The sequence below is a fragment of the Rhynchophorus ferrugineus genome, unplaced genomic scaffold (genome assembly GCF_030347505.1).
Source record: "Rhynchophorus ferrugineus isolate W39M unplaced genomic scaffold, kcgeb_rfMv2 rfM8, whole genome shotgun sequence".
Classification (NCBI taxonomy): Eukaryota; Metazoa; Arthropoda; class Insecta; order Coleoptera; family Curculionidae; genus Rhynchophorus; species Rhynchophorus ferrugineus.
The window spans coordinates 30,078,746-30,105,599 of NW_027472587.1; the positions used below are offsets into that span (position 1 = coordinate 30,078,746).

Below are 26,854 nucleotides of genomic sequence, written 5' to 3' on the forward strand. Positions count from 1 at the left end.
AACATTATTTATAAATATTGAGTTATAAGCAAATAATGATGTTTCAAAATAACTATTAACTGAGATTTTTATTATATCATTTCCAGTAATCTGTAATGTGTAATTTATACATTTTGATTTCGGTTACAATTACATTCAAAATACAAACTATAAATAATCGATATACATCGACTTTTTTTTCTGTACAAAAATGAAAATTATTACATCTTACAAAGAGATTAGTTATTCTTGCAGTACTTAAATTCAACAGTCCAAGAGATTACGCTAACTAGAAATGCTAACGTCAGCACATGACAGGTTGCAACATCGCTGTTTGTATACGACTTTACTACGTCTGTAATAAGAACATTGTAGAATCTTGAGTTTAATGCTTTTTGTGGTGGTATACTTACTCATTAATGCCCCACATGATAGGCAGGTGATCCCATTGGCCACCATGTATAAGGAAAAAGCTGATGAAAATCTACTTTGATACTCTTCAGATATGACCAAAGAGACTAGGGTTTCTATGAATGCTCTGAATACTCCTAGGATGCCCATAATGATGGTTTTAACCAAGAAGTTCTTTTGTGTCAGCCAGACTAAAAATAAAGATATTATTAAAAGTCCCAGGCTTGGAAGCAAACAGGAATGTCGAGATGAAACAACAAATACTAAGAATAGAAACAGAGTAGTTAATTCTCAAGAACCAATTTAATAAGAATAAAGGAACAGTCAGAATCGAGTCGTGATTTCCGTTATAGAAGAAGCACACATTCAAGCGAATGATAGAGTTCTTATCAGTTGTTTTGTATAATCAGCAGTTGGGTCCGACGACAGAATCTGCGTTAGCCAATATACGATTTAGTAAGTATTTTAAACTCAATTCATAATTCTCTTCACCATTAGGTGTCGATTTTATAACAGCTGCTGCAAAAGTCCAGCTGCCATTTTGTGGGCGCGCCATCTTGGTTATGTGACGTTTAACTCAGTTTCGCTTTAACCATTGTGTTGTGTACATGTCCAAATTTTATTATGGATAAATATACGCCACAAGAACGAGCAGAAATAGTCATAATATTTATTGAAAATAATAGTTCCATTGTTGCCCTTCAGCGGAAATTTAATAAAATATCCGAAAGTTGCATAGCGAATCACTGTCACCATTTAGCCAATATAATTTTTCAATCATAACGAAAAAAAAAAATGTAAAGACCAAGTAAACTCCTTATGAGAACCAAATTTAGTTTTTTTTTTGAGCAAAACTATAGGCAATCAAAATAGTAGCGGGACTTTTACCCCACGTTGTATTCTTTATAACTTCTTTCATTTTATATATTTTTTACATTATTCGTTTAAATAAATTAACTCGTCTTCGCGCATTCGGTTACGCAAAGAGAGAAAATACATTGTACAACAGTCATTTAAAATTTAATAGTTAATTTCGAAAAGTTATCCGCGATCATTAATATCAAGAGCCTCAACGGTAATGGAAATCAAAGCTTAAGAGTTTTTTTTCCGCACATCAGAAACATATTTTTCATAATGCCGCGAATATAATTTCATTCTTCAGCTTATTAATTAACTTTAGAGCAGTCTGGCGCAGCAGGATTTGGAATTAATAAAGTTTCGGTTTGTCTTTGACGACGACGACGACGACGACGACGATGAAGACGATGAAACGCCAGAGCAAAAAGTCAAACAACCGAAACCGAATTATCTCGTTTTTTCTCCCGCTTCGCGTTGGACGTTCCTTTTTTATAGAACTTCCATTTTCCGCACCGAAAACAAGGACAATTTACGAGGAAAATTAGGTAAGAAACAAATTGTGGATGGCGTAAAATTCGATAAAAACTTATGAAAAATGAAAAAACCCAACGTGTTTTCGATAGGAAATACACAACAAATTGGGTTGTATCGTATTTAACTCTCCTTAGAGAAAAAAAAAACAGGAAAACCTATTTGGTATATATTATGTAAAAATGGTTGTTTATCAAGTATAAAATGGGAAAACAACATTTTATTATCGCAAAGTTAAATTATATAAGAAAAGAGGTAGTTAGTATCAATGTAAATAATATTGCAATTTAGTGTTATTAAATTATTCAGTGTATGGAACGCTCAAAATAGAATTTTCGACATCTATTACTTTTGTTGTTTGATTCGAAGAAATCTGCTGCGTCTATCAAATACTTTTAGACATTTATAGTGATGCTGCTTCGTAATAACCTAATTGTCGGTTTAGATTTCAACGATTTAAATATGATTATTTGTTCGAATGTGTACCGATGTGAACTGAAGAAAGTGAACGTCGAATTATTACACAAAGTACCAGAAATTGCAAATAAGAAACGCAAAGTCATCATCTTGAATGGTAACAATCGGTGATACGTTGGAAGATTTGTGATGGCTGCTACATGATTTTAAAATCATGAAGAATTACGAAAATGAATCAATGATTACCAAACTAATGTCATTCTTTCGACACGGTGTCGCCATGTTACTCTGTTATCGAAGATTATAACAAACAGTTAGATTAATAACAGGTCAATTGAGAAGTACCCGGCCTACCATAGTAAAACAACCTTTTTTGGCAAAATTAGTTTATTTTCTTCAAGGGTGATACACTGATTATAGCGACCCTTCAACTTTTCGATACTATTTTTGTAGTACGATTTGTCCTTTGCTTCAAAATAGGCATCAGTTTCGGCGATCACCTCTTCATTTGACGAAAATTTCTTACCAGCGAGCATTCTTTTGAGATCTGAGAACAGGAAATAATTGCTGGGGCATCTGGAGAATGCAGTGGATTTGAAGCCCAATTCATGGATTTTTGCCATCGTTTTCACTGACTTGTGACATGGTGCATTGTCTTGGTGAAGCAGCATTTTCTTTTTCTTCAAATGCGGCCATTTTCCGACGATTTTATCCTTCAAACGGCCCTTTAACACAATATAATAGTCACTGTTGATGGTCCTTTCTTTTTTCAAGGTAGTCAATGAAATTTATCCCAAAATACAGACCCCATAACCTTGCCAGCTGACTGTTATGTTTTCCAACGCTTTGGAGCGGGTTCATCGGGTACAGTCCACTCGGATCACTGTCGATTGGACTTCGGAGTGAAACGATGGAGCCATGTTTCATTCATTGTCACATATAGATGCAAAAACTCGCTAAACTGGGTTTATTACGCTTGATCATCCTCAAACACTGCTCCGAATCATCAACTCGTCGTTGTCAAAAGTCACCTCCCGCGGCACCCACTTTGCACAGAGCTTTCTCATACCTAAATATTCGTGAATGATATGATGTAAACGCTCAGTTGATATCTTTAAAATGTCTGATAATTCATTCAATTTCAATTTACAATCATTCAAAATTATTTTGTGGATTTTTTAAATGTTTTCTTCGATAACAATTTCTTTTGGGCGTCCACTGCGTTCACTGCCTTCGGTGCTCATTTCACCACGTCTACACTTAGCATACCAATCCTTGATGGTTGTTTTTCCTGGGGCAGCTTCTTTATTTTTTTCCCTTTAAAAAGCAATATTTTATCGAAACGCGAAATTCCTTTTGTTGCTTCCCTCAAAATGTTATAATTCACAAATTAATCATTCGACAGCTGTCAAATTTATACACGCATCTTTTGAAGGTTAGGGTTAACTAAAAAACATATGGATTTAATTCTAGTAGCGCCATCTATATGGAGATATGCTACTCTAAAGACACCTATTAGGAAAAACTAAAGTATTATTCTTTCCCTTACCTTATATTACGGAAATAATCTACCAGAATTGGTATAAATAATATAATAATAATAGTACAACCTGAAAGCTATTAATGGTCTATGTGTTTTATCGAAATATTACTGTAGTTACACGTCTATTGAAGCATTGAAATCTAGTTAAATTAATTTTGCTATAGTTTATTTTTGTCCTTTCTGCCAATAAATGGAATCTGGTGAAAGACCTTCGTACTGAATACTTATTTAGTAATGATGAAAATATTTATTAAGTGATATAATTGGTGAATATGGCGATTGAAGTAAAGCCTCCACAATAATGTTCTAATTTACATCGATTAACTTTAATTTATTTGTGAATATTTGAAAAAATTCGGTGAATAATTCTAAATAAAATAATAAAAATAAAACTAAATAAAAGAAATTTGTTAAGAAGAAGTTATGATAATATAGACCTAATGCAATAGGTAGATTTTTGGATGAGTGATACGAAGGTGGTGATGACACAATTCAGAATACAATATATCATTACAATGCCTGTATCCTCATGTTATATAATGCTTTCGGTTTTAGTGCCAAGATAATTATCATTTTGTTATCGGGTAAAACATAACTTCCTATAGCCTATATCTTGATCGAGTATTATTATAATTTCCATGTTCAGAAGAAAAATTTCCTTTAACTAGAACATATTATTTGCTAATTATATATAACATTGTGATACCTGTCAGTTTTGTTTTGATTGATTGATATGGTGATTTGATCAAATGTCCACCGATGTCAATTGAAGAAATTGAATGACGTATTCTCACAAAAAGACACAGCAACAGCAAACAACACATGAAAAGTCATCATCATGATTGATAACACGCGGTCATATATTGGAGAATTTATGCTGGCGGCCACATGGTTTCGAAATCGTGAAGAGGTACGAAAATGGGTCGATGATTGCCAAATCAACGTCGTTCTTTCCACACGATATCGCCACATTGCCAGAAAGATGGAAAGAAGTTACTGTTACTCCTCTCCCTACCTTACCTAATCCAAGAGAAACTACCAGGGATAAATGAACAATAACATGCTTTTGCTCTGGCTTGAATATCAGCTATTAAAATACCTGAAGAAATAATCAGATATTATTATGGAAAACGTATGATACCATAGCACACTGGTGGAAAATTTCCCCACAAGTACAACGACAAGGCTTTATGTAATTTGCATTTGTAGAAACAGGCCAACAAAAATATACTGAATAGATCAGGTGGCTGAACAATATGGCTATAAAGTATTACATCTTCTTCCCTATCGCTGCATATTTAATCCAATCGAATGCATATGGGTATGGCAAGGCAGTACTTCAATAGACATGTAGCTTAGGAAGGATATAGGATTAAAAACGGTCTGGATATGTGGTATAGATAGTAACACCTTTAGTCTGGATAAATACCATTAGAAATATAGAAGATGTTTAGTTTAATATAGCATATCTCGAAAATCATAGATATGGGTGTACTTGTTCAGAATATATATGAACATTACATTAAAATTTACGAATAACTAATATGAACTATTTTGCAGATATGGTAAAAGTATTAGGGAGAATGCAATTATTATATCTAATTTTACGAAGGCAAATGTACACAAATAGTAACCAGAGTGATATCAAAATGACCTGTCAAGGAAATAGAGGAGCGAAGAATACAAGAACTAAATGTAACAGGTGCTTGCTTTCAAAGTGATGCTTTCAAGTCAGAGTAAAATACATTAATTAAGATTGTTAAGATTGTCAACTAGGTGGATTAAGCCTCCAGGGTATACGATTACACAAAGAATGCGCCTAGAACTCTACTTCGTAGGTGGGGTGGAATAGACTTCAATATAAATATGTTATAATAAAACGACTCTACCCTCTAAACTATTGTGTCTGAATATTGTAATGTATAATATAACTGTAGTTTCTTCTATAACATATGTATGGTGTACTATAATTTTAAAATAAATTATATGGCATAATATAAATATAATATAATATGTTTAGCTATTCCATTTAAATTTGTATTTTGTTATATCATAGTCAAAATAAAGCAAAATTTAAATTTGGTGCGACAACGTTGCATTATAAATTTCGATGACGTACATTGGCTTTGTTATTGGAAGGACTATAGATACGTACCTGTACGAAATATGATGCTAAAAAATGCTCCACAGTAAAATAACTTCCTGCTATTGTACGTAATAAATATTGAAAGCAAAGAGAGCAGAATTCTGGTAACAAGATCAGCACCAAAGTAGACACTCATCATGGTAGCTGTCTCTGAAGGACTGTAATTTATATGTGACAGTACCAAAGGTATTACCGGATAAAATGCTATATCAGCCGTAAAGCACAGAGCCAAGCCGATACAGATGTTAACATATTTGGGATCTTTCAACAAGCTCACGGAAGTGAGAATCAGGTGCCTAAGAATGGAAAAATATATTATCTGAGATAAGTTGTTGAGTTAAAAGTTTACCATGTATCCTGTGATTCTTCTTCGATGGGTTCATTATTATCTTCATCACTGGCTGATTCGCTGTCTTCAATCTGAGCTTGCTTTTCTAACATTTCTGATGAAATATGTCAGTTTTAGTTGCCATAGCTCAATATAAGTTAGATTACCATAAGATTCCTCTACCTTCACCATTTTTACAGGTTTGAGACTGAGTGCTGCCGGTAATGTAAAGATGCTGAGTGCCATCAGAGCCACTAGAGATCCTTTAAAACCGAGGTATTGCATGGAGTATGTTGCAGCAGGGGGCATTAACATATATCCGATTACCATTCCTAGAAGATTAAGGAAATATACTAGTCTTTTTATTGGCTTGAAGTTGAGTCGATACTAGAGACGATGGAATGATTCGTAGGTATGTTCAGAATTTTAATTAATCATTAAATTTATAAATAATGTTTAAATAACTGCTATTTATAATAATACCATTAGCCGTTTTTCTTTGTAACTATTTAAGAGGGTCTGTTCTAGAATTGGGATATTTTTGTTATATACGTGTATGAGCTTTGAAATCTTTAGAATATCTTTGAAAGGATTTTTCCAAATTCCGCTTATTTTTGCCGATATGACTATTTCAGCCAACAATATAAGGCATAAGAACAATAAGTGGCCAAAATGTCTGATTAATTTTGGTCAAATAGTCTGGAAAGTATCCATATAAAGCTTAGAGATATGCAACTGTTTGAGGGAATGTAAAACATTCCTGAGGGAATGTAAAACATTCCGTCATACACTGTTGGCATTAGCCTCATAGATCTTAATAGATAGATCATAGATCTCATAGATCCTTAATCTTCTAGCCAATCATATATTAATATGATTTAAATGGTGTAAAGATAACCGATGAAGAGGTCTTATGGAACTTTCAGGCATTGCTTTTAAAAGAATATAAATTTTGAAAACATATAATAAAATCTATGAAGAATTGTTATTTCAATTTATGTATTAACATGAGCTATTGATATTTCTGAACGGGAGAATGGAATATGAATGGGAGAATGGGCACTCACGGCAAGATGAAAATAAAAATGGTGTTAAGGCAGAAAAAGTCGATGGAAAAAGGTAAACATTGGAATAACAATTGATTAGATGTTCTTAGTTATAAGATTTATTAATAATTCATTCTAGATATATTGTTCTTTATGTTGGAAACAATAACCCAAGCAAATGGAAGATGGCTGAAATTATAATAATCCCAAGACCTGGAAAATCACCAAACGAAATAACAGCCTGTAGACCTATATCACTCCTGCCAGAAATGTCTAAGGTTTTTGAAAAAATCCTGTTGAAAAAAATCAAACCGACCACAGAGAGAAAAAACCTAAAACATACCAGTTTGGGTTTATTAACAAGCATATAATAATTGACCAGATCCACAGAATAACAGATGTTATTGAAAAAGCCTACGAAAGTAAAATAATATCAGGTCAGCTATATTCTTAGGTGTAACACAAGCCTTCGATTAGGTTTGGTATAAAGGCCTGATACATAAAATACAGAAAATGTTATCAAAACAACACACCGAACTACTAAAATCGTATATTATAACCAGAATGTTTAGAGTCAAATAAGAAGAAGCTTACTTTACAATAAAAGAAGCTAAAGTAGGTGTACCGCAATGAAGTGTACTGGGGCCAATGCTTTATCTACTCTAAACTTGTGATATACCACAAATGGAGAATATTACGATGGATACACTTGCTGATGATACTGCGATTATAGCAGTCAGAGACAATAGTGAAGAAGCCACACGAACATTACATCAGGCAAGTGAAAATATAAATAATTGGATACAAGCTTGGAAAATAAAAATTAATGAAAGTAAATCTGTGCAAGTACAGTTCACCTACAATCAGATCGTGGAAGCACCAATAACATTAAATAATACTATCATTCTATTTAGCAACAAGGCTAAATACCTCTTGGAATGAATGTTGATGTAAAACTTGGCTGGAAGGAACATATAAAGAAAAAAAGAAAAGAACTGGAATTGAAATATAGGAAAACGTACTGGCTGATTGGAAGAAAATCACAAATATCAGTACATAATAAATTGCTATTATATAAGCAAACACTGAAACCTATATGGACATATGGAGTTCAATTATGGGAATGTTCTACAAGGAGTAACATAAACAAAATACAAATTTTTCAGAACAAAGTCCTGAGAAGTATTGTGGAGGCACCCAAATACTACAGAGCTGGCTACCTACATCGAGATACCCACAGTCAGTCAAGAAATCAAGAGAATTGCAATGGGCATGAGGAAAGACTCCATTCTCATGAGGATATTGAAGTATTGCACCTTTTGGATACCACCAGAGCAGGACTCAGACTCAAAAGAATCAAACCATCTGATCTTCTGTAGTGTTGCATATAATTGTGTGTAGAGAGGTGCATATAATAAAAAATACAGCAATGATCTGTATAAACACTATTTCACCACATTTTCTATCAGATAGGGTCCTCCTAATTACATACCTATATGTAAGTTACCATAAAGACAAATTGTAGGTTAGTCGGAAACGACTAGTAACAATGTAATGTAAATAATAAAAAAAATATTGGAAATAGGATGGTTTTATTCCTGGTGCAGAGTTAGTGTGTTCCTCTAAGTTCAAGGGTGACTCTCATGGAGAAATGAACAATAATATGTTTTGCTGTGGCTTCAAAATAAGATCTTAAAGAACTTGAAGGAACTATCAGTTATTGATATGGACAATGCATTATACCATAGCATATTGGTGGAAAATATTCCAACAAGTGTATCGACAAAATTTGCAATTAAGGAATGGCTTTCAGAATATACATTTGGAGGAAACCATGATAAAGAGTGAACTATTTCAAATTGTTACTCGGTAACAATGGTAGATTAGGTTGCATGGTGGATCATAATGCTGAAGGATATGGTTACAGAGTATTACGTCTTCTTTTCTATCAGTACATATTTAATTCAATTGGATTGATTTAAGGTGTCACAAATAAATATTACAATGGACATTCAAGTCGAAAAGGATATACAAGCAAGAACTGTTATGTGGGAAGAAGCATTGTCTACAGTTACACCTTCGGTTTGAATGAACTTGATTCGACACGTTAAATAATAAATAGACAAATGATGGAATCGTCAACAGGTGTTAGATAGAGTTAAAAGTAACAGCTTGGTGACTTAAACTATGATTGTGATTCAATGCTGCCAATTATCAAGATAGGGTGATGAAGGTAGAATGAACTAAAAGTGAGTATATAATTAATATACGATAAATGCATTAAATCGTATTATAAAGTGTGAAATATTTGTAGACATATGTGTAATTATTCAGAGTATATATGAGAAATTGTTTAAAATGTATAAGAAGAGTAAGAGCACTCATTGTTATGCGGATATGACAAATAAATTAGGCAAAATACAGTGATCAAATATAGTTTTACTAAGAAAGATATATACAGATAGTAACAGAACAAACTACGGATAATTACGGTGGTATCGAATCAGTGAAATATCGTGAATAAAGTATACACTGTGATTTAAGTTTCAAAATTTTAGCTGATTGATTTCTGTGAATGAGAGAATGAAGATAAATGAAAAAGTGTTGTTGAAGCTTACGCATAATGGTGATAAATTATATATTTTATTACCTGTTTGAGAAATAGTCATCCATAATTGCAGCCTTTTCTCGAAGTATTCGTTGAACGCAGATAGAGCTGACGGTAGTAAAAGACCAAATCCCATGCCTTAAATGATAAAACCAATAAATCAAAGTTAAATAGTTAAAGAACTTATTAGGTGCTGTTACCTTGCAATATTCCTGTAAAAATAATCGACTGTATCAAATTACTGACGAATATGGTTCCACAAGTACCGATTATATGAAGAAATGAACCTAGTATTGCGACTTTTCTGAAAGATATTTTTAACAATAATACATTAGCTGCCAGACCTAGAAAAAGAAATAACTTTTATATAATGGTTTGGGGAAAATATGGTTTATTTTTTCATCTTATCCAAAGCGGATTTATTCATATTATATATCAAGACTAATTAAAGATCTATATACCGTTTTGATGGGTGATTTTTTTTTGATAATGATTTGATGATGTAGAATTTCTATGATTTTTCCGCGAGAACCTCAACCAAGTGGTTTTCACAAATATTTTGATGTTATTAAAATAGCGTTGCAGGGAACAGAACAAATGATAATTGGATGCGGACAAATTCGAGCTATACGATGAATGAATCTAAACTTTCTAGCCAATCTCTCTGATTTTTTACTGAATCACTAAAGATCTGTATGATCTAACGTAGTGGTGATGACAAACAACTCCTTTTCTACTGATACTAAAGTTCTGGTAATTTTTCCAATTTACAACTTTTAAAACACCTTCTAACTGAGTAACTAAATTCTCCTATATCTAAAATGTTTTATGGACTATCATATTTCAAACGCGTTATAATGTTTTCATTTAACAAGTATTACTAGTGAGATGTGATTTTAAAGTAGATGTACTTTAGGAGAAATTGCTTTTCATCAACCCTGTATATTATTTTTTATGTTGTAATGTTAAAGTTTTGTTGAACGAATATAGTCTTATTCCCTCTTGGAATGTGGAAAATATAACAGAACTACAAATATAACTACAATGCTATGATTATATTAAATACACGACATATAGAAAATTATTTCATTAACTGATCTTCTCTGTAAGATATTATCGTAATTAGATAGTCTTATTCTAAATGTTTTTGAAAAATATATATGCCCTATAACCAGATAAGATGGTGCTCAACGTTTTAGGTGCTCACATTTAGCTGATTAAAGAGCATATTGGGGTGTACTAACTTTTCAATTATATCCGTTATGGGTTTCCGTAGAGGGATATCGCGTTATATCATTTCTTTAGAGACATAGTACGGAGTATCGAAAACTCTTTGTTTTGGGACCGTTGTATGATGGCTATACTAGACTCGATAGCAGTACTCCATAGTTGGATTCTATGTGACCAAATAGTGCTAAGTAATGATTCCTATAGCAATACCTTGTTATTTAAAAGTTATTTTATATAAAGATCTTTGCTATCTAAAGTCCAAGTTGTTTTTGTTTAGCAAGTATGTGCTTCTCCAGGTTAGACACCAGTCTAGAAGCGTATTTGTATGTATGCGTGCATATTGCATATTTAATATCCTCGGCTTGAGGAAGTTGATAAGTGTTGATATTCATTAGTTGGCATGTTCTTTTATGCGCATTTAATGTTACATAGGTGGATTTTGTTTCATTTGCCTTAATACGCCATTCCTTCAACCACACTTACATTTTATCAAGGTGTCTTTGGAGGTTCTTTGATGATGTTATTGGATTTTCATGAGATGCTAAGATGCGGTAAGATAAAATAAGCCAGGATAAGTACACTACCTTGTGGGATTTCTGAATATAATATAGGTCATTCAGTGATTTTAGCGTCTTGTTGAAAATGTGGAGGGGAAAAAGGCTGAGATATATCCAGGAATGCAGCCTAATAGTATTTTTTGGCATTTAGTGTATAACGTGAAACATAGTTTTAGAGAAGCCACTGCGTCAAACACTGCATGGAATACTGACTGTTTGGTATTTTTTTGTGTGTCATAGGATATTTTTTGAGATAGATCTTTATCTACTTGTCTTAAGTAGCTAAGTGGAAGTACAGTGAATGAAAGTGAAGTGAGCGGTTGCGGATTTGTGATGGATATAATATTGTAGGAAAATTATTCCGCATTCCCTGTTGTAGATCTCAATGGGATCTAGTTAAAAAAAAATGCAGAAGTCCAGTATTTGGGATTAGTAATATAAGAGAAGAAGGCATCTACTACTAAAGCCTGCTCCTTTCCAACGCTTATTGATATTTGAAATCCGTGAGCCGCCCAGGGTGAAGTGGAAATTAGATAATAATGACAAGTTTCAGATTAGGTTGGTTGACAAAACAAAAATTACTAGCTCCAGACTAGGCTGATTGACAATACCAAAAATTACTAGCTTCAGGCAGTATTTTTTGGTTTTGTCAATTTTTCAACGTTAATTTTTATAATTTTTTCGAGATTAACTGATAATTCTTCAGAAGATCTTGTATCCTTAGTTAAGATAAACGATCGTAGGAAACTGTGGTAGAGTTTTCCCATGACGATCGGTCATAGTTCATCCGAAATATCAGATATGTTTTAATCGTTCGGTAGTATGCAATTTAGCACAAGGTATAGAGATATTGGGAGGAAATCTGCCACATATTACCTGTGAACAAGTTTAGCGGTCATTTGTAACCAGAGGGAGCGACTGACTATATGAGTAGAGAGAAATTTAAAATATTTTAATAATAATAATAGCAGTAATAATAATAGTGGTAATAATAATAATAGTAGTAGTAGTAATAGTAAAAACAAAAATGCAATAAATGTTTTAAATCACATTTAAATTATGTGAAATTTATATTAATAATATTATTTTAAAGGAGAATTCACAGAATTTTCTATGTTTAATCACAATATGTTATACTAATAATATATAAAAATGTTATATAAACAAATTGAGAAAAATCAGTTTATACTTTTAAAAACACAAAGTTTAATAAAATATTAAATATGGAACATTTTTTATTATTTTAAATATAACTTAGCCAAATATAGAGTATAGTACAATATATTTGTTATTAGATTATTTATTTAAATCTCTTTTTTGACAAATATTTATTGTAAGTATATAATTGTAAGTTATCCATATAAGCTGTGTTATATTTAGATGTTGTAATAAAAAAGTTTTATTTTTCCCTTTTACTATTTTGTTCACTTTTCTCATTCACCAAAATAAATAACATCTAACTATTATGTTTCTAAGCATATCTCGTTGAGAATGCTCTATACAGTTTATTTTGGACAAGTACAGGTCTTTGGTGGTATAAAATATTGGATAGAGTGCTTGTTAAGTTAAGTTTTGTGCATAATCTGGGAATTAAATAGAACAGTCGAGACATCATTTACCAACAAAGTAAAAAAGCATTGTCGAATTATATCTATCATACAGCTAGTCTTCAATAACTTCATTGTGCAATTCAATAACGTTTTCTGACATATTTGGGTCCATGTTTTCCTTTTCCTATGTCACAGATAATATAGAGGCATGTTGTATTTTTTCAAATCAATTACATATAGTTAACATTATACAAGACTTAACATACAATTTAAATAACAACTAGAAACTGCACCCCTATTAAGCAATGCCTTTCCACATTTCGGTTTGTAGCCAGCCAGTGTAAAATGTATACAAACAAACCCTTTTGCTTTTATATCAGATCTCACAAGAGATTCCCATCAGTATTTCATTATTTATTGAAAGATTATTATTCACCATTTATTGATCCCTGGGAAAGCTGTGCACTCAATTTGAAACGGTACTACGTACTGGGATACAACACTTGAGATATCTTCAGACTTAAACAAATCATTTTAACTTAAAAGAGAACCATAAAATCACAGTTAACAAAATAAGAATATTTAACACGTAAGTCTATTAAGTTCTTCAAGTTTGTTTTGGCAGCCATATTGAAAAATGCATCCAATTCGAACTGGATGCTTTCAACAAAAGCTTTGTCGACAAAAAAAAATTAAACCGAAATTCTTTGTGTATAAAACAAATTATTTCTATAGAAAGTATTTAATTACCAAAAAAGTCCAAAATCCCCATGTATCGACAGCTTTGTCAGGTGTGACAGGTACAAAGTTGACAATTATAACGAGTGTTTTCTAATTTGGTTTGGAGGCTTTTATTCTAAATACATTTTGCCACTAGCTAATCTGAATTATTCGTGTGATGAATCATGTTGTGGTTTCCGTAATTAACCAAATCATTTTCATTGGTTAAAAGTGCTACAGCAACCGATTTGAGAGCGTTTGGTATCTGGCTGTAAAATATTTTATATAACAGTACAATTGAAAAGTCCCCGGCTTGACACATAGATGGCGCTAGTAGAATTAAATCCATGTTTTTTTAGCTAGCCCTAACCCTCAAAAGATGTGTGTATAAATTTGACTGTCAGATCATTATTTTGTGAATTACAGCATTTTGAGTGAAGCAACTTTTATTACTGTGAAAAAAAAGTGGATAAAAAGGAATTTCACGTGTTGATAAAATATTGCTTGTTGAAGGGAAAATGTACAGTTGAAGCAAATACTTGGCTTGATGTCGAGTTTCCGGACACTGCCCCAGGAAAATAAACCATCAAGGATTGGTATGCTAAGTTTAGACGTGGTGAAATGAGCACCGAAGACGGTGAATGTAATGGACGCCCAAAAGAGGTTGTTACCGACGAAAACATTTAAAAAATCCACAAAATGAGATATCAATTAAACGTGTACATCATATCATTTATGAATATTTGGTTATGAGAAAGCTCTGTGCATAAAATGATTTTGAATGTGACTGTAAATTGACTAAAGATATCAACTGAACGTGTACATCATCTCATTCAAACAAAGTGGGTCCAAAGTGGGTGCCGCGCCAGCTCACTTTTGACCAAAAACAACGACGAGTTGATGATTTGGAGCAGTGTTTGAATATGATCAAGCATAATAAACCCGAGTTTTTGCGTCGATATGTGACAATGGATAAAACATGGCTCCATCATTTCATTTCGAAGTCCAATCGACAGTCATCCGAGTGGACTGCACACGATGAACCCGCTCCAAAAAGTGTGTGAATACGCAACAGTCGGTTGGTATGGAATAATTTTCAACAGCGATTTTTACATAGCGTTATTGGGCCGTTTGAAGAACGAAATCGCCGAAGACGGCCGCATTTGAAGAAAAAGAAAATGCTGTTTCACCGAGACAATGAATACTGTCACAAGTCAGTGAAAACGATGGCAAAAATCCATGAATCGGACTTCAAATTGCTTCCTCATACACCGTATTTTCCAGATCTGACCACCAGCGGCTATTTCCTGTTCTCAGATCTCAAAATACTGCTCGTTGCGATGAAATTTTCGTAATATGAAGAGGTGATCGCCGAGACTGAAGCTTATTTTGAAGAAAAGGAGAAGTCGTACTACAAAAATGGTATCAAAAAGTTGGAGGGTCGTTATATATATCAGTGTATCACCCTTGAAGGGAATTATGTTCAATAAAAAAAATTGCCAAAACGAAATATGTTTTACTATGGTAGGCCGGGGACTTTTCAATTGGCCTGTTATATATTTACAGTACCTTAAGTATTAAAGTACTTGAAAATTATTGGAGAGTAATATCTGTTTCTACAAGATAACTCATGAAATCAGAATTAACATATTCCCCAACTTTATGCTGGTTTTATAGTTTGGATATTCCGGTTTCATATAGCGGACAAAAAAAACCATTCAAATAAATTTCTCGGGATTAAATTCCACCGTCTTCATATGGTCGATCGTAAATCATATTCTGGCAGCTTGATAGTCGATTTCGGTTGTTATCATAATAGAAAGGATTTCCAATAAATTCTGCTCTGGGTCTCTTGGACTATCTGATGATTATTTGATTATAAAAATAATATTTACATTTCTGTTTTTTTTTCATGATTTTCTTTTTATATACAGTTATTTAGCAAATTTACTATGTATAGAGGAAAGATACAGTTAAAAATAAAGTGTATTTGATGTATAATTTTACATCAACAAATGTATTTGTGAACCATTAAAGTTTTCGTAATTCTAGTTAGATTTTTTAGGAAATTGTATTGGGTCACCTTTTCTACCTTTTTTACAAATTTCATTCATTAAAAAAACTCAAGATAGTTCACCTTATACAGTTTGTTAAGCACTAATAATTGTATATTTAATATAACACCCGTTATGAACAGTAAATTGTTGTTGTTTGACTATATACTTTTTTAATAAACTACGTATTACATTAGATACTACAATCTTAATTTACAAGTTCATTTATTACTAGTGTTCTGCTGTACTTTCATTAAAATACAAGCAAAGCGAGTACGGGATTAATACATCAGTATATATCCTCAAAATTAAAATAAAACTAAACTACTTAAGATACATTTATGCAGTAAACAACTTCGTGTGCTTTGGTTCGTTCTAATCTTTCTGCGTGCTGCCCAGTAGCTGTATTGCTTCAACGTTGCTGTGTTTTAGTAAACTTATCCTTATCCTGTTTTAAGGCGAAATATTGGATCACTTCGTTTAAACATTTGATTTCGAGGTAACCGTGTAGATCTCCGTTGGTTACGTAGCGATTGGTAATTAATCGTAGATCTTTGAATTGATTGCGTTGAATTACTAGTTGGTTAGATGTTTTAGTGCAACTCTATATTTGCACCCCATAGGTCCAAATTAGCTTTATGATTCACTGATGAATGACTGAAATCAATCTCTTTGAATTTAGGTCAAGTTGAGGGTATCTTCCGACTAACCAGTACAGTTGCTTGATTTTGTCTTTTTGTCTAATATGATGTTTCCAATTTAACCTAACATCGAGATGAATTTCAAAGTATTTAGCTGATTCTGATATCATTAGGTTTTTGTCATTTTACCGAACGCATAATTAACATGCAAAGATTTGGAGTTACTAAGCTGTATTTTCCAGTGTCTAGTCCATTTGTAGATCTTGTTAACTGCTACTTGTACCTTTTCTACAGAATTAGATAGAGATACATCTTTCCCTATGATAACTGTGTCGTCGACAAGTATTCCAACATTTGTTTCTTTTTTTGTGGGGATATTAGCAGTATAGAGCAGATACTGGAGTGGTCCCAAGACACTCCCCTGTGGAACTCCAATCGGTCTGACAACTTATGAAATCATCGTTTTTTGCTGTATGAAAAATATTATATTTCGCCCCAGAAGAAGTGGAGTTGTAGCGAATTTTTGGCCATTATAATTTTATGTAGACAATTGATGCAATCAGCCATAGTACCTTTGTCGAGGCATATGGTAGATATGATATATTTAAAATAATTTATAGAAATCGTCCAAAGGAGTCCAAAAATCTCGAATTTGTTGTGGAAGGCAAAAAGCTTGTTCACTTGTAAAAAAGTTAAAAAATCAAGAATTGAAGGGCCCACTGAATTTGGCGGTTAAACCTTGGCGGAGATAATTAACAATCATAGCGAAAACTTAACCATAATTGAACATCATCACTAATCCATAACTGGTGCTCAAAAATGATCCTTATCTTTTCTGCAGTTGCTCGTAAGCATTCAAATTTGTTTGTGAAGAATTCGTGAAACTTTCATTTGACTTACCAGTAATAATAACTTCATAACTTCATTTCCAATACAACTTTGGAGAAAATCTGTATAATTTAGTTTAAGCATAGTATCTGAAATACCTCAAGTTTACAGATGCCAGTTTATCATAATGTCCAAGTCTCTGAGCTATACAAAAGAATTAATAAGTTTTTGAAAAACCCACATTTTATTCTTCATTGTAACATTTTCGCAATTGCTAAAATGCATTGATTTTGCTTGTCATTTTATAAGAAATATTTTTGTTATAGAAAATGATAAGAATTCGTAAAACTAGTAAAGTATATAGATTAGGTATTATTTTAATGGATGTAATCACATCGCTGCTTTTATCTAAAAATATAGTACATTACCATGTGTAAGTAATAGTTAAATATAACGTATATTTATAAATGCTTATCTTGTCAGGTCTAGACATGTGAAGAGTGTGACTGTTATTTATTTGTAGGTTTTCAATTCTAGATTTCATCATTATTTGTTAATAAATAAGTGTACTATTTTATTTGAAAGCAATATTTTTATTGAAATCTTTCGGTATGCTACGTTCTAAAAGCATTCCTGTAGCACTTGTTAAGAGAAGAAAAATAAATTGCGGTAACAAGTTGTCTAGATTTAGGAGAATTACATACGAGCTGTACCGGTAAGTTTTTACCGGTTTTTTAAACAGATATCGCTGGGCCTAGATATGCAATGCTATCGTTTGACATATATGTGATTTTATTGTACTGATACCAAGCTTCAAAGTCAGTATATATTTTATTTCGCGAAATTAACAATGCCATAGATTTATACCTCTTTAAAATGTCAATTTTCCTGCCTGAAAACCTGAATTTGCGACACGCATTTCTTTTTTTATTAATTAAAGTTAAAAAGCCACTGAAAGTCATCTGCTGGTAGGAATTCGCGGTGAGTAAGCTTTAGTCTTAGAAACATGTGAGACGTGTTTTTGAAAATCCAAAGTGGTGATTTCGACGGGCAAGTCAAAGAACTATCAGAACGTTCGTCATTTAAACCCAAAAAAATTGAAGCAAGAGTTATTAGCGACCGAATACGTGTAATGGGGAATATATAATATGATGAGATGGTAAAAATAGGTGCCACATCAGTTGAATGACAGGCAAATGGAAAATATGAAAATTTTCTGGGAAATGCTGCTTCAAGGGTATGCTCGGAAGTAATTTCTGCATCGAATAATGACGGGTGATGAAAAGTGTATTTATTTGGGAACTTTTAGCGCAATAGATTATGGTTATCAGCTGGCGAAGCCGGCCGATCGACTTGCGGTGTATTACGAGCTATTGAAACCTGGCGAAACAGTGAATAGTAATCGCTGTATTGTATAGTAACCACGTATTGATCGAAGGAGGCTCAGAGTGCGCTTGAAGACATGGTAAAGTGATTTTACAGCACGATAACGCACTGTCTCATAAAATAAAATCGGTCAAGGAAGAGTTGAAAGCACTTGGATGGGAAATATTATTGCACCCGCAGTATTCCTCAGGCCTATAACCCGGTTATTTCAAACTTTTATTTTGCTAATCCTTCTATATGATCTTAAGATTTGGACATGGTTATAGTCAAACATCTGTGAGCTTGAAGTCTTCATTACCCACATTCTTCTTTATTTGAGAAACAAATCCACAGACGTAGATTGTTTTGGATAGGTTTATCAAATGGATTCTTCACGAGAATTTTGGCGAGATCGATCAACTGGATGAAAGTGTCAAGGAGTAGCTCAAAGAAGACATGGGTAAAAGTTTATAGAGAACGATATAAAAAATAAGAAATTGTGATTGTTCGAAGTCGACGAAGACAACAGTGGCGAGATTTGGTGAAGAATATTATAAGAATAAGTAGATATAAGTCTTGTGATTTAACAAACACAAGTGCACCAACTCTTTCCTGGCGCCGGCTATGAGTTGATGATGATGACTATTCATGTAATTACCTGCCAGTCTGTGGTCTTCATAATCAGCACAGATTGAAGCCTCATAGTTAATTGACACTCTAAATATTGTAATTAAATATTTTAAACAAACAAGGGAGGTTAATAAATATTTTGTCTTCTGCTTAACACTTTGGTTTACGAGCCAAATGTCTTCTTTGTAGGGATAAATAAGTTTATTTTTGTTAAAAGGAAAAGTCTGAATAAATATCTCAACTAATAAAAAATGTAACTTATTGCTGAAAAATACGGCAACAACATTTAGCAAAAATATCACAAAGGCCTCTGGGTTTTCCGAAATCTCCATACACCTTTTTCTACTTGTCGATAAAAATAGATCTGTCACAATATACATGTTTCTCTATTAGATATATATTTGGAAATATCCTTCGTAGTTTTCTTGAGTAATTAAACTAATACTTTGAATACTGTTAGGTTGGACTGTACGAAATGCTTGAATACTATATATTATTATGTAATCCATAAACTTGAGTTTAGAATCTCGCCTGCGGTATATATACCAGACATAGCCCCATCTATCTACTATTTATCGAGGTCAATGCATTATACTTTAAGCGGATATATATGTTTTTTTTTAAATTTATGTATTTTTAAAACTAACTAAAACAATTAATTTACTGCTAACAATTGCCGTATAATCTACACACTATAATCAATCCAGCGACAATCTATGGTCTCTTTCTTACATCTTACACCCCTTCACTCACTTACTGTCACACAAGTTCCCAGGGTTTGGTCTTTTTCAATCTGTAAACAGAGTGTCATAAGGTAGTAGTTGAAGCCCCCCTGGGTTTTCATGAAAGTGTAAAAAGTATCCTCTGCATTACACAATACCTTATTCGGAAATACTTTAATCCTATTCACATTGCTCATATTCATATTCACATCCCGGGTACAGAGTATAGTTCCACACCTCTGTACCATATAGCCATATTGGTTTGAACACGTGGCTGTAGATCAGGATATTGTTGTGAATTGCCATTATGGATTTTCTGTCAAGGGGCCAATACAGCTATTAGCACTATTTATATATGGTACTATAGCACCATTCAATTTCAAGACTGGTGGTTTGTTAGCCTCTTGTTGGTAAAATGAATAGGAATAGACTTTATCTCATTTATTTTTATTCTGCATTCTTTGGTTCAGTCTATTAGTCTATAATGCTAGCCTGTAGCCTCTTTATAAATGGTGCTTATAGATAGCCACATTTCCCTTAAGTTTTGGTGTGCTATTGGTATAAATATACGAAAGCGGATATAAATATACAAAGTATGGAAAATATTTTCAAGATCTGTTTATTGTCTATTTATTATTTGAATATTTGGTATTTCGAAAATTTAATATTGGTTGGTCAGCTGATATATAATACAAAGTCAAAGTGATAAATGAATATACAAATAAACATAATTGAACATGTTTAAAACTTTCTAAGAAATGTAATAATGCAAATGATGACAATAACAAAGAATTACATAAATATTGACTTAAAAGTATAACATAGCATAGACTGATTTAAACAAAATCATTTGTTTTTATACTAAAAGCGTGATTATTAAGATAAAACGCAGATCATAACAGTCTGTTGTATTTAATCTAACACCAATCAGAAGTGGCTGATATAATAGTTTGCTAACCTTCATCATTTAATCTATTTCATAGCCCTAAAATCAAAACAATATTTTGCTGTCAATAGTATGAAAAAGTACATAGATATTTGGTCAAAATTTATTCACTATAAAAAGTATAATGTAACTTTTATGACACTAATAGTAAGAGTTCCATACTTACTAGCCACGAAATTTGGTAGACGGTAGAATATTAAAAAATGGAATACAAGCATTATTAGGCATGGTAAGTAAATTAATGTGAATAAAAAAAGTACTAAGTAGGGTACTATTATCCGAGAGGAATTTAGAATAACGTTAATAAGATCAAGTGTCGGGATGTATCAAAATTGGTTCTCATGGCAAACCTACTGTAGCGACCTTGAGGCATGTCGAATTTTACATCGTGGAATAACGGTCTACAAAATATCCAGAAATATAATCCCAGATGTTGAACAGGGGGGGGGGGCGTGCCAGCAGCGCCAACTAGAAACGTTTATCTGGGATTTTATTGAAGGGTATTTCGATTGATTCAGTGCTCAAGCATCGTTTGGTTTAGACATGCCACCATCGACTGCCCAATTGTATTTTTCACATTTTTTATATAGCCAATAAGTAACGGTCACATAATGTAAACACCGCTGTTTCATTTCGTTTTACCTTCATTCAGCGAGCAACATCATTTACCCTAAACTACTAAAAATATTATTGGACATTTTTAAAATGCAGATGTAAATGTTGGTTGGAAAATGGTGTTTTCTCTATGTACTTTCCATAAATATAGACCAATCGGCTATCATGTGTTACTATTTGGCATTTATTTGGAAGTTCATAATTTTTTTCGTAAATTATGGTGACCTATATGTACGAATTGAAAAAATTAACCTAGAGATATTAGTTAGAATGATTATAACGCAGAATATGTACTTTCTGATATATAATTGAAATAACTTCTTTATTGTAAAAAATAACTTTAATTTTAAGCCATCAACATCTATATCACTTTCATTTTTAGTATAAGAGTATAACTTACCCATGAAAAAACTGACTGTATTAAAAATACTATTGGTGAGTGTTATGCCCTTGGTTTCATCACCAATTGATGCAAAGTAATCCTTGAAAATGATACCAAATCCAGCAAATGGTACAACTGTTGAAATCTATTGCAAAATATAAAATAAGATACTTGAATAATATATAAAAATATGAGCAAATATGAATCATTATATTAGATAACGAATAACCAACAGTCTACTTTATTTAAGTTAATAATTTCAGTTTATTGCTGTATAAATCTGATACTGATACATCAGATTAAATCGTTATGCAAAACACTAATATCAATAAAGATGAGATGACTGATTACTTTTATAGGTATTAAAAGCTTATAATGAAACTTAATTTAATTCAAAACACTTGATAAATCCAATATTTGTGAATTACTTACGGCTACTTAACAGGTCAGTTGAAAAGTCCCCGGCCTACCATAGTAAAACACATTTTTCGGTAAAATTAGTTTTCTTTATTCGACATAATTCCCTTCAAGGGTGATACACTAATGACAGCGACCCTCCAACTGTTTGATACCATTTTTGTAGCACGATTTGTCCTTTGCTTCATAATAGGCCTCAGTTTCGTCCATCACCTGTTCATTCGACGAAAATTTCTTTCCAGCGAGCATTCTTTTGAGATATGAGAACAGGAAATAGTCGCTGTGGGCTAGATCTGGAGAATCCGGTGGACGAGAAAGCAATTCGAAGCCTAATTCTTGATCTTTTTGCAATCGTTTTCATTGACTTGTGACACGATGCATTGTCTTGGTGAAGCAGCACCTTCTTCTTCTTCAAATGCGGCTGTTTTTCGGCGATTCCCTTCAAACGGTCCAATAACACTATGTAATTGTCGCTGTTCCTTCCTTTTTCGAGGTAGTCAATGAGAATTATTCTATGCGCATCCCAAAATACAGACGCCATAACTTTGCCAGCCGACTGTTGTGTTTTTCCACGCTTTGAGCGGCTTCATTGTGTGCAGTCCACTCGGATGACTGTCGATTGGACTTCTGAGTGAAGCAATAGAGCCATGTATCATCCATTCTCACATATTGACGCAAAAACTCGGATTTATTACACCTGATCATCTTCAAACACTACTCCGAATCATCAACTCGTCGTTGTTTTTGGTCAAAAACGAGCTCGCGCGGCAGCCACTTTGCATAGAGCTTTCTCATACTCAAATATTCGTGAATCAAATGATGTATACGTTCTGTTGATATCTTTAGAGTGTCTGTTATTTCATTCAATTTCAATTTACGGTCATTCAAAATCATTTTGTATATTTTTTAAATGTTTTGGATGACCACTGCATTCACAGTCTTCGGTAGTCATTTCACCATATCTAAACTTAGCATGCCAAGTCTTGATAGTTGATTTTCCTGGGGCAATATCCGGAAGCTCGGCATCAGGCCAAGTTTTGGCTTCAACTGTATTTTTTCCCTTTAAAAGGCAATATTTTATCAACAAGCAAAATTCCTTTTTTCACAATAACAAAAGTTGCTTCACTGAAAATGTTATAATTCACAAACTGATGATCCGACAGCTAAAAAACATATAGATTTAATTCTGATAGCGCATTCGATGTGTCAGGCCGGGGACTTTTCATTTGACGTGTTACGTATAATCACAATGGTTTTTTTTTAAAATATTTTATTATAATTTCGTGCGATTCTAATTTACTGTTGTAAATAAGAAGATAAATTAAAAAAATCTAACAATTAATCCCGGACGTTACTAGTACAACAATTTTTAAGGAAATTTTTTCTTGTTGAAATTTTGTGCTTCTTGTTATTAAAAATAGGCTTCAATTGAAACTTCTTCACTTCAACCGAATCTCTTTCTAGTATATTTTGAGGTTCTTAAATAATCAGTAGTCATTTTGGGTTTACGTAATAAATGAATTCAAAATGCACTCCGTTTAATTTGAGCATCACTTTCATTGACTTGTTTATATTCACAAGACTCCTTTTTCTACATTTTTTGTTTATAACTTTAACCGAACGACCTAATAATATTATATAGCAATCCATTTTATTAACATTTTATATGTAATTTAAACAATACATGTTTTATTATTGATAATTGAACGAAAATAGATAATATATATGTTCCTCTGCCTTAATCTAATGGAAAGGAAAATATATTCAGTCTACATTATATTCTCCAAAAAGCATTAAAAGCAAATTTTAATAATAGTGCTGCTTTCTGAGAAAATAAATTGAGATATTTAAAAATTGAAAAATATATGTGTGTGATTTTGGATGGCTTTCTCCGCAGTTTATTTTGAAATAGACGTATCTGCGCCTTCAACCTTTTGCAATTAGGAAAACAATTAAAAAGTAAGTGTATATATGGAAATATAGCAATTCAACATTTAATTTAACTAAAATTCTCAGTAATATTTATGATGATAAATAAATTATTACGAAGATGGCATGCAAGAAAATTCAAAGAAGCTTTTCCGCCAACAATAAACCTCCTACATATCAAACTAGGTTTAATGAAGAATTTTGTCAGTACCAACAATAGAGTACTTTTACAATTTTCTATAGGTCTCTTTATATATTCAACTATTGTATGTGCAGCAATAGTATGTGCTGTTAAAGCAGTACTTTAGATATCAACAACATTTATTTAATATCTAATTAGTGTTCAACTATTGTATGTGCAGCAATAGTATGTGCTGTTAAAGCAGTACTTTAGATATCAACGACATTTATTTAATATCTAATTAGTGTTCAACTATTGTATGTGTTCAATTCAACTATTGTATGTGCAGCAATAGTATGTGCTGTTAAAGCAGTACTTTAGATATCAACGACATTTATTTAATATCTAATTAGTGTTCAACTATTGTATGTGCAGCAATAGTATGTGCTGTTAAGCTTTACTCTACTTTAGATATCAACGACATTTATTTAATATTTAATTAGTGTTTACTTATTTTCATCGATAATTAGCAAATATTAAGTTATGAAGTGAAAGAAATATTTAAATATTTACTATTGTTGGATCGTGTGATGTTATATAATATTATAAAAGAATAACGAAATATATTGTACATTGGTGTACATGGTGATTATTTATTTGTTAACATTGAAAAATGGTGACGGTGTTAAATAATTTTGGGCACTGAAGTTTTTATACAGGTAATTATCATATAACATAAATATGTATCTTTAATCACCTTATATTTGAATGATATAATATCATCACGTGTCAAGATTTCATAACAAAGTTACAGTGTTTTTAGAGAAGCAACTTTTTTATTTCAAGTGGAGGTTAAATTGATATATTTTAGCGAATTTTCCTTCAGGTTGTTTCGTCATCTGTCATATAATTGTGATCTGCCACCAGTGACCACTGTCTGTTTTATAACCTCAATATAATTTAGGTAAAGAAAAGAAATTTGGCAAGTTAAATACGTAAAAATACGTAAAAAAGACGTAGAGCAGCTCTGGACTGAATCTATAACTTCGGAAGGATAGTATTTCGATGAATTAAAGTGAATTTAGTGTGAAAGTTGTTTGGTATTCACTGAATGATTTTGTTGGATTTGTGTACTGTTATTGAGGTAGATTTTACAAACAGGTAGCTTCAGAACATTCAAACTCAAATTAATCATAATAATTATATTGTGACACTGTTGTGCCGTAATGATGTTATTTTGTGGAGAACAACCAATAAAGTGTCTTATCGTTTTTGAATTGGTTTAAAAGAGTATAGATTAGATAGCGGTGAAATGTCGATTGTTGATGCACCATGCAAATTGTACCCTTGTTAAATAACACACTAATAATGTCTCACCCATCATCAAAAATATAGAAACACACATATATGTTTTTTCTGAAAATTTTAACTACATCTTTGAATTAATAGAAATTGACGAGGATAAAACAATAAAGGACACTTTGTACGTTGGCTTACATAGATAACTGTTGTTGCAGTCGCGACTACGTATCCCCAACCGCCATCTGGTGGCACCGCTTCGTATTTAACACCATTTTCAATTACACTCTTATATTTTCTCAACATGATCGCCCACACACCACACCACACGATCGTCAATAATTAGATAATGTGTAATAGTGATCTGTTATTATCTAATATCGAGAGTGCTGTGATAAAATCAATCGAGAGCTGAACGGAACAAACAAATTTAGGTGAAATTATTTTATTTGATTTAATACAATTAGTCCAGAGCACTTGTACTAAACATTGTACGAGGGTCCGTTGGAAACTTGATATAAATATTGACATAATGCAATAATTCCTTCCGTAAGAGTATTTTAAATTAATTGTGCGTATGATTGTTTTCAATATTTTATTACTAATCATTCTGACTGTTTATAAAAACGTCATGGTCTAATAAGAAAGCTCATATATCAGAAATAGGTATTATGACAGCAACCAGCAATCACTAAATGTATTAATTGCTTGTTGTTGAATTATTTATAAATCGGGACAAAAGATAAACTTTTTTTATAGTATATTTAAAGAATTTTTGAACATATGACGAATTTGAATTTGTGATATCAAAACACTGTAATGTTGGGATATCAACTCTCAATCTTAGTTCAGTTTTTGATTTTTCAGGGTTTGACATACAAAATTCTAAGATTTTATATCTATATTATCGAAGGACTATAAACTACAATTAAGTACATAGTTATATTATATTTATAATAAATACTTTTCCATATCACCTAG

The 26,854-nt window shown here is 32.3% G+C and overlaps 1 protein-coding gene across 1 annotated transcript; it reads right to left on the reverse strand.

Annotated features, from left to right (window-relative positions):
* Positions 1-49: 49 nt before the first annotated feature.
* On the reverse strand, positions 50-26,233 carry LOC143200441 (monocarboxylate transporter 12). The gene is made up of 9 exons (XM_076410857.1): positions 26,072-26,233; positions 22,126-22,252; positions 10,068-10,211; positions 9,910-10,005; positions 6,381-6,545; positions 6,235-6,328; positions 5,895-6,181; positions 393-581; positions 50-334 (listed from the first exon to the last, which is right to left on the reverse strand). Exons 1-9 carry the CDS (start codon positions 26,177-26,179, stop codon positions 219-221), a joined length of 1,326 nt encoding a protein of 441 aa, XP_076266972.1. The 5' UTR covers positions 26,180-26,233; the 3' UTR covers positions 50-218.
* Positions 26,234-26,854: the final 621 nt, after the last annotated feature.